At 34.8% G+C, this 9,517-nt stretch overlaps 1 protein-coding gene across 2 annotated transcripts; it reads right to left on the bottom strand.

The window, feature by feature from the left end:
* Positions 1–744: 744 nt before the first annotated feature.
* LOC130993228 (biotin carboxylase 2, chloroplastic) lies at positions 745–9,339 on the bottom strand. Of its 2 annotated transcripts, XM_057918040.1 has the most exons (18): positions 9,122–9,337; positions 8,954–9,033; positions 7,769–8,094; positions 7,513–7,654; positions 6,439–6,537; positions 6,259–6,315; positions 5,865–5,936; positions 5,145–5,234; positions 4,441–4,500; positions 3,988–4,173; positions 3,797–3,889; positions 3,640–3,721; positions 3,323–3,429; positions 3,011–3,086; positions 2,768–2,814; positions 2,615–2,677; positions 2,221–2,281; positions 745–991 (listed from the first exon to the last, which is right to left on the bottom strand). In XM_057918040.1, exons 2-17 carry the CDS (start codon positions 9,002–9,004, stop codon positions 2,222–2,224), a joined length of 1,611 nt encoding a protein of 536 aa, XP_057774023.1. In that variant the 5' UTR covers positions 9,005–9,033; positions 9,122–9,337; the 3' UTR covers positions 745–991; position 2,221. The 2 variants fall into 2 exon arrangements, with proteins under 2 accessions (XP_057774023.1, XP_057774022.1); XM_057918039.1 differs by lacking the exon at positions 745–991 and having other exon boundaries at positions 2,066–2,281; positions 9,122–9,339.
* Positions 9,340–9,517: the final 178 nt, after the last annotated feature.

Here is a 9,517-nt window from a genome sequence, read left to right as displayed (position 1 = left end):
TATGAGTTGGGCTATAAATTATCTTTAATATTATAATTACCATTTTATGTTTTTTCGGCTTTTGGCATTTTTCTATCTAAACTACATATTTTGTGGTTTTAGCTTCACTTTAGTTCTTCCATTTAACTTCATTTTCGTATATTATTTTTTTCAATTTATTTTGAGATTTCAGAAACAAATTCCCACATCGAAAAGTTAAGATGAATAAAAAAATAGAAATTTATATTGACCATTTTTAGTGATGAAAAACTATACTTTTACTGTCGTCATTTAAAAATTTCATCATTGAACTTATGAATGTTGGTTTCTTATATTTAAAATCTGAAATATTTGAGAAGTGAGGAAAACAAAATAACAAAGTGACAAAATTTAAAATTTGGGAGTCGAAAAATTAATGTTCCACCTCTGCAAATCTGCAATCTTGTCTTCTAGATACGGTACATGCACAATAAATTGTTAGGTGATTATGCTATAATAGATTCAAAATATTTATATCATAACATTTGAAAAAAAAAATATTTGTATACTTAGATGGTAAATGTAAAATAATGTCGACATCTCAAATAAATTCGAAAATCTTTATTTAAAAGAAGACTAACTAAAAGACACACATTGGACACAAGATTAAAAGGGAACAAAAACTAATTGTCCTCAAAATTTCAATATTTAAGTTCTCGAAATATTTCGTTCATCTTTGAATCGTGAATCATTTATATGATCTTAAGGTTGTTATAAACGAATACATTATCATAATATATAAAATGCATTATTACGAAATATACATTATTCACCGTGAAAGCCAATCGTGGTCGTCCATTTAATCAAGATCTATAGACCATATTAAACTACAACACTAGTAGTAACATCCAACAAGTGCATTTCTTACATCTTCATGAATATTCATACATTAATTAGAGAAGGTAAGTTTTCTCAAACTTTTTTTTTTGTCAAAAGCCAAATTCTTGCTCCCGCACGCTTAAAAAATAAAAACCTACAAGCAACATCAACACAAAAATATTTTAAATGTTATTGGGTTAATTTAGCATAACTGAAATTCAAGATAAAGAGTGATGCACTTGATAATAAATCTTGTTCATAGTATCTAACAAAAAAAAACCACAATACGTTATTAATTCAATATGTGAAAAAAAAAAAATCAAAATATGTTGATTTGTGGGCTAGCGGTATCAACTATCAAGTTTGACGATTTTGTTGTGTCATACCTGATTTCTGAGTAGATGTTAGAGATTCAGAAATTCGAGCCCACCTTAACTAAAATCACCTATTCTTGATTTGTACAAATTTATCACATTAAATGTTTGGCCGTGCATTACACAGTTTTATAAAGATGAATTTTGATATGGGGTTATGGTAAAAAAATACACAATTTTTGAAAAAATTGTAATTTTCACATGAATTTTTAATTAAGCCAAAAAAAGATACTCCATAAATGTATATTTTTATTGCAATTTTTAGGTGAAAATTGCAATAAAAATATACATCTCATCATCAGAAGTTAAACCAACATCGGGTAAACTTCCGCCAGCCAACTAAACTCTAATTTCGTTGAAAATCAAACTCAGGTGAAAATTGCAATAAAAACATAAATTCATGTATTTTTTTTTACTTAATTGAAAGTTCAAATAAAAATTACAACTTTTTCCAAAGTTCGTGTGTATTTTTTCGCCATAACCTCATTTGATTTTGTACATTTTGAAAGTTAAGGAAATTGAAGAGTGAAATGTTCTACTTTTGTGTTGTCACAATTACACTTAAATAATTTAACTACAGTTAGTAGACCATTGTGGACCATATGATGGTGATGATTTTAAGAATGGATAGTTGAAGAATTTGAGATGAATTAATTCAACGAAAAACGCATATACTGCATTAAGAAATTAAATATACTTTTTCCATTACTAATTTTGTGTAATATATAATCCAATAGCAAAAAGTAATGCATGAGCTTTCTCATTTCTGTTACTAAAAGAAATACATGTATACAATAAATTTGAAAAGAAATGGTCGTTTTAAGCTCATTTTAAATCATCTCCAAAACAAGATAGAAACATGAAAGTAATGATGATGCAAATAAATAGTATGCAGCTTTTTTGACAATGTAATGAAGAGAAAAATAGGAACAAAATCCATTCATACATTTGATTTGAGAATTGAGCATGGATCCACATACAAAAGCTTTTACCATTAGGAGCAGACTACCTTAAGAAGACCCCGCGTTGATCAACTCCTTCTGGCTCGTAGCAGGGTGAGACGGCAGTGGCTGCAATCACAAATAACAAACCAATCATGCCATTAAAACGTTTCACATCAGCAATCCAAGAATGCAGTGGTGTGTGTGTGTGGCTGACTATGGTCATTAGTTGTAGCTTCTCTAACACTGTTCTTTCAAAGAGTGTCGAGGCTTGGCTTGGTTTTCGAAAGATACGAACTAGATATCATGGACTGTGAAAAGAACTAGATCGGCTGAACAAACAAGAAAGTGATTTTTGTATGAAGATTAGATTATAGTATCTCTTTAAGTTATATTATTTCAAGTGTTTCTGGATAGGCCCTTTTGGCTTTTGTATACTATGAAGGAGAATTGGTAGCTTACCGCAGCGAGCTCTTCTTCGTGTTTTGGGATAAAAGCAGTGTCCACCTTGCCAGCTTTGAAGTCCTGGAGCACGTAGAGACAGAACGCGTATATGTCAGTTCATTCAGACTGTTAAATAAAGCAAATACAAAGAAAATTGCAACAGATGAATACCTCAACTTCTAGGATGAGCTTATGGTAATCAATTGTTGTTGGAACCCCTGGCCACAGAATTAAGATTTCAGCATGGAAAAGATATCTAAAATTAATGAATAGTATAAGAATGCACGATGTCGGAGATTTGTAGAAAGCCCCCCTTCAGAAGGGACCAGATGCACGAGCAGCGATGGATATTTTCAAATATAAAGACAAGATCAGGATTAGGTTGCATAGATAAATGAAACACGTCATTTTTACCTGTAATAATGGTGTCGTTTAGAGCCCTTTTCATGCGCTCGATTGCCCTTTCCCTCGTTGGAGCCCAGACAATAAGCTGAAGTATAACATTCATCAGAAATATTAGGACATCTAGAAGATAACGTTATTGAATTTATAAAAGAAGCAAGGATATATATAAGAATACATCAAACAGTATATTATAACGATGCACATTCTCAAACACGCTAAAGGATTAGAACCAGTTCAGCTAGATGGTCACGAAATGCGTAAATAATAAAAAGTTAAAACTAAAGAAAGATTAGGAGCATCTAAAACACATAATTAGCTGACCTTTCCAAGAAGGGAATCGTAGCTAGGTGGAACCACATAATCTGAGTAAACATGGCTGTCCATTCGCACAAATGGACCTCCAGCAGGCAAATAAGTAGTTATTCTACCTGTTCAAGTAAACATGATGGAATAATTTCATTAGTTGATAATAGATTTGATTTTAGGATGAATTTCAAAACGACACAAACTTTGTGCTGAGGTCGTCAATCAAGAGAAAAGTTTATCAAATCATGCATCGAAACATATCAAAAGCATTGCTGATAGTAGTTTCTCAGTCGCATATAACGATGCTATGATGCAGCACACTTGAGTGATACCTGGTCCGGGTCTAAAATTTTTGAAAGCGTCTTCTGCATTAATACGGCATTCTATCGAATGGCCTCTGAGCACAATATCATCCTATAGACAAGAAGCTCACATCAACTAAAGATCCCACTTTGATTTATGGGTGTTGTAAAGATCCTTAAAGTTTACCTGTGTGTAACGGAGTTTATCTCCCCGTGCAACACTAATCTGTTCTTCAATTAGGTCAACAGAGGATATCATTTCAGTGACAGGGTGCTCAACCTAACATCACACCAAGGAGAAAGATCAGTTGAGAATGCTGAGAACGAAATGAGATAAGTAGTTAATTTAGTAGAAAATCCGAGCCTCGATCTTTTCACCTGGATCCTAGTGTTCATCTCCATGAAGTAAAATGAGCCTCTTTCATCCAGAAGGAATTCGACTGTGCCGACACCTATGTAGCCTATGGATGCGGCTGCTGCAACTGCTGCGTCACCCATAGCTTTCCGAAGTTCTGGTGTCAATGCAGGAGAAGGTGCTTCTTCTAGCAATTTCTGATTTCTCCTCTATAATAGAAAATTAAATAATAAATTAATAAGTGATGATTCCACATTCGACTGGACCGAGACTGACCTAAATACGATGTTTGATGAAACCTCAAACGAATAACAGTGGCTGTTATGTTATGTACAGAGAGAAATCTATATTGTCAACTTTGCTTCATTAAACAGCTAAAATATATGATATTGACACTATTAAAAATGAAAACGTACGAAAGCAAGCACGATGAAGCCTAGCTGCAAAAGTCTGACCTAGAATAAAGGCTATATTACCTGAATGCTACAATCACGCTCCCCAAAGTGTACAACATTACCATATTTGTCAGCCAAAACCTGCAAAGCAGCAGAGGCCATAAGGTGTCACTGATAATGTCTAATTATAGGGATAATATAATGAGGTATAAATTTATCACTTAAAGTGGGGACCACATATTTTATCTCTTGTTTGTTTTGAATGATAATATATTTATCCCACTCTTTATAAGGTGGTATAAAATTATAATACCCTCCCTTAGGTATAAAAATATACCTTGCCCAAGGGAAAAGGTGCTGTCTGGAATTTTATACGGCATGCCTGAATGTTTTATTATGTCAAAGCAAACAAGGTATAAGGTGGTAAATGGAGCTTGTCCTTCCTTATACCTCAAAGCAAACACACCCTTAGAGAGATCAAATATCAATTACCATATAACTTATTTTATTTACAAGAGAAGATGTTAAATGTATTACCATATATGTTATTAAATGCCATTTTATGTAAGTTAATCCAATTTACAAGGACCAAAGGTGTATAAAATCTCATACATTTAAAATACTTTCAATGAAAAGTTTCACTATGCAATACTCCATATATATAGGACGATTAGGTTTATACTCCATATATATAGGACGATTAGGTTTATACATACGATCCACATTTTGACTTTGGTTATTTCATTGTATAAAATTATAATAATGTTATAACAATACAAGTGTACCTGAAACTCAATATGCCTTGGATTTTGGATATATTTCTCGAGGTATACACCATCATTACCAAATGCAGCTGCAGCCTCACTTTTAGCTTGCTGTCAAAATGAGGCAGATACTTCGTCACAATAAAATACTCAAATACATGAATTTGCAAAAAAAAAAAAAAATTGTTAGGTTTCAAGAGACATCACATTCTAGAAATAGCAAACAAGCAACAACCGAATTTTATAACCAAAACCATACTCCTGCAACAGGTAGAAACCTTGACGAATTATGGTTTCGAACAAAGTAATTGAACGAATGAATCAAGGTGAAGCTTTGTTCAACCTTGATGACTATTTGTGAAGCTTTGTTCAATTACCATGTGACTCCAAAGAAAAACAGAAACCGAATAAATAGTGTGCTTCAGACAGCAACAAATAGTCAGTCACAAGACTCACAACATATAAACCAGGACCTCAAACAGTAATTGGCTTGCACAACTATGAGTATCGGCATCCAAAAATAGACCTTTTGTGGAAGAGCAATCATTTCCATAAATAAAAAATGGGTCTACGAGGATCGGATAAGCAGTTTTTGCTTCTCACTATATCAATTTTTTTCAGATTACACTTTTTGAACTATGGAGAAATACAATTTATTGAAACAATACTAACCTAGCAATTTAAGGGGAAAATATTACTCAACCATCGCATAACAAACATGTAGGTAAAAAATGGAGTTACCTGCATCAACTTCACAAACTCATCAGGCTCTTTTGCAAGGCGCATTCCCCGTCCTCCACCACCTGCGGTCGCCTTCAGCAGAATAAAAGCCTTAAATTAGCATATCTTTTTCTTCCAGAGTTCCCATGCAGAAGTCCATGTAACATTTTAAGCAAGCACAATATTTGAGAACTTTATGATATATAAGCAGATTAGCTGAGCATATGGGGATTAATATAAAAAGAATTAAGCAGATGGAAAATAATTGTGGTTTTTTCCATGTATTTGAGTATTTATTCTACCTATTAAATCATGCCTTGAGTTAATTTGCGTCCACAAGTGCGACAGTAATATTGTGGATAAGATGAACAAGTATTGCATTAATACTTTTGGTGTGTCGGGATGTTAAACATACCTTTATCATGACAGGATAACCGATCTCATCAGCAAGTTTAATTGCTTCTTCAGTACTCTGTAATACAAAAGTAGTTCATAAGAAGAAAAAATAAAGGTGAAGAATTGAACGAAGGTTCAATATTGGATTTCTTACAATAAGTTTTTTTATGAAGTAACACTCTTTACAAAAAAGCAGTACCTGTAACAAACCATCACTTCCAGGGACAGTTGGAACTCCAGCATTCTTCATTGTTTCTCTGGCAGTTGATTTGTCACCCATCACCCGAATGCTGTCAGGCTGCATTTCAAGTTTCAAAATCCATGGTTTTAATGCGTTATGGGCGTTTAGGCGACCATTCATAGAATACCATAATTTGGAAGAACCACATCTCATTTGGAAGAAGGTTAACCATATTAGGATGCCATATACTACTTCTCTCCCATTTAGAGGTTTATTTTGATACGGCAAAAACCTAATAGCCATGGGAGGAAATTGTGTATCCTAAGAATATTTATGAAGCATTCTGAAAATCTAAATAAAGGATCAAAGTGTTAGCAATCATAACATACTAGAACAGTTATCCAAATATCAACAACAACCAACGCCTTACAAGTTGCATCTCCTCCTACTACCAGAACACAGAGCACTAGATCCAGCTTATCTGCGGTGTCCACCCTTACATATGAACATCATCTAGAGTCTCCTTCGTAATGCTCCCACTGGGAAGACCCTATATCCAGGCTTCTCTACCAAAATTATCCCAACTTCATGGGCACTCACTTCACACAGAAATCTTACTACTAACACAGAATAACTACGAGATTTAATACACACTAGGAAAGCTCACACAAAAAAAAAGAATTCTGTACTCTTAACCCTTAACTAGATTGGAGTTCTGAAGCAAAATGAGGTTAAGCACATAGCCTAAGAGCAAATTTACAACTGAGACAGTTCTATGGTGGTGGAATCGCCAATGTATTAGGCGTTGGGGGGACTGGAAAGCCAGAGTGTAGGGAATTGTTCTGCTGGCGGTGGTGATTTCTGGAATGCATCTGTTTTAAAAAAGTTACAAAAGCATATAACTCTAGCATACCCATCATAAAGTGATGTACGTACAAGATCCTAACTTCTTGCAATAGATGATTCTGACCAAATTGCATTGATAATGTAGCAACAGAGTGGTCAACTCTGCTGGCAAAGAAAGCTTTCCAAGTTTAAGGATAGACGGCATGATGTTGACTCTATATAAATCCTCTGATTAAAAAAACTTACATTTGGTCCAATAAAGTTTATTCCATGCTCTCGGCACATGTCAACAAAAACAGCATTCTCAGAAAGGAACCCATATCCGGGATGTAGCATAGTACAACCACGGCTGATGGCAGCAGACAAGACATTTGGAATCACCAAGTAACTGAAAGAAAAAGAGATATAGTTTATTCACTGCAATCAGGAACATTATGTTTTAATCCTTCTATAAATGTGATGGACTGGTATGATTTGATGATGAAAAAACAAGATTCCTTACGATTGGCTGCTTGGTGCTTCTCCAATGCAAACAGACTCATCAGCAAGTTTCACATGAAGAGCATCTTTATCGATTGTCGAGTAAACCGCTACACAAGGGATTCCCATTTCATGGGCTGTCCGAATGACACGAACAGCAATCTCTCCTCTGTTAGCCACCAGAATTTTATCACCACGACATGTAACAGCAAGCGCTCCACCACGCTTTCCAGATTTAGTACCAGCTCGAGAAGCCTGGACTCTCTGACGAGGGAAATTAAACCTATTCCCTGTCATGAAGCTACACTGGGAGCTCCTGATTCCAGGCGTAGCCTCCATGAATAAACCCTTCAACGCACAATATATCAGAAGTTTAGATTCCAGGCGAAAACTATGAATCAAATTTACTTAAGAATAGTAAGGATAAAATAGTGTACAGAGCACACAAAAAATGGCAGAAACGCCCTCAGCATGGCAGGCACACACATTGTATACAATTAAAAAATTTGCAAGGACAGAAGGAAGATTATAAGGATTCAGTAAGAAAGAATGCAACTGCGAGATGATGGTACAGTACAAGTAAAAGAGCACTTGTGGATACATGTGTTTTTAGGGGAGAACACGTCACTATAGATATACAACTTAAAAGGAAATATAACTCGACCGTGCTAAGCAGACATGCATAATAACAAGGTTGAACTTGGATCACACAGCCACAGACATGACAGTCCATGACTTCATTCAATAGCTTCAAATTTATCAATCCAACTGGCTTCTAACAACCCCCAAAAACTATAGACATTGTGGATCTGTCACGGCATTTACTTAGCCAGAAATGTACCAATGCCTTTGCTTGCCAATAATAATGAACAGCCCAAGTTGCAAGAAAACGTAATGCGACAGGCAACAAAAGCATCTACACAGGCAAAAGGAGCTAAAAATTATGGGTAACTTTTTGATTCTCCATTATTGTAGACAGATCAAACACTCAACCGCCAAACATCTCAAGAAGTTCAAGTAATTCTATCAAAATAGAAACAGAGCATGTAATTGGGAAAGAGGCCCTTCTAAATTGAATTGCATCGCATGAATAAAAACGTATATATTAGTCAGCATGCAATAAATAAATAATCTAGAAGAAAGCAAAACGAAAACTTTATACACAACAAGAGATGTGCCAATAAAGATTATAAATCGGATTACTCACGGGACGCGAGCAGACAGAGTTGCTGCAAAATGTCATGGCCGCGGAGTCCATTTTCAGATCAAGCTAATTAGTTAAATCGCCTGTAAATAACAAAAAATAAATAAAATAAAATGCGTTATCAAGAATCGAAAAATGCAGCAATCTGGTGGGAATTAAGAGGGCATGTACCTCGGAAGTGAGCTTGAAAAAATCGAATCTTGGTGAGGGGTGGGGTTTGCTCTCTGGGTAGAAAGCAGAAACGAGAGAAATGAATTGTGGAGAGAGAGTGGGAAGGAGGAGATTTGAAGAAAATGGGGTTCGATGAAAACGAGGTTTAGTAGTTGGGAGGTTTAGCAGATTGAGTACTCCGCCGCAAGAGCTGGCTTTCTTGTGCTTATTTGGATCTATTCCTTTGCTGACATGGCTTTCAATATCAATTTATTTATTGTCCAATTTTGATGGACTAATTATTTTACAGTAATTAAATTTTTAAAATTATTGATTGCGGTGGAAATTTAAGCTAAAAGTTAGAATTCAATCATCGCCTAAAATAAGTACTAGTTGTAGCTATTTGGGATTCAATTA

Source organism: Salvia miltiorrhiza, chromosome 7, assembly GCF_028751815.1.
Source record: "Salvia miltiorrhiza cultivar Shanhuang (shh) chromosome 7, IMPLAD_Smil_shh, whole genome shotgun sequence".
NCBI classification, from domain to species: domain Eukaryota; kingdom Viridiplantae; phylum Streptophyta; class Magnoliopsida; order Lamiales; family Lamiaceae; genus Salvia; species Salvia miltiorrhiza.
This window is presented reverse-complemented; position numbering and strand designations above follow the sequence as displayed.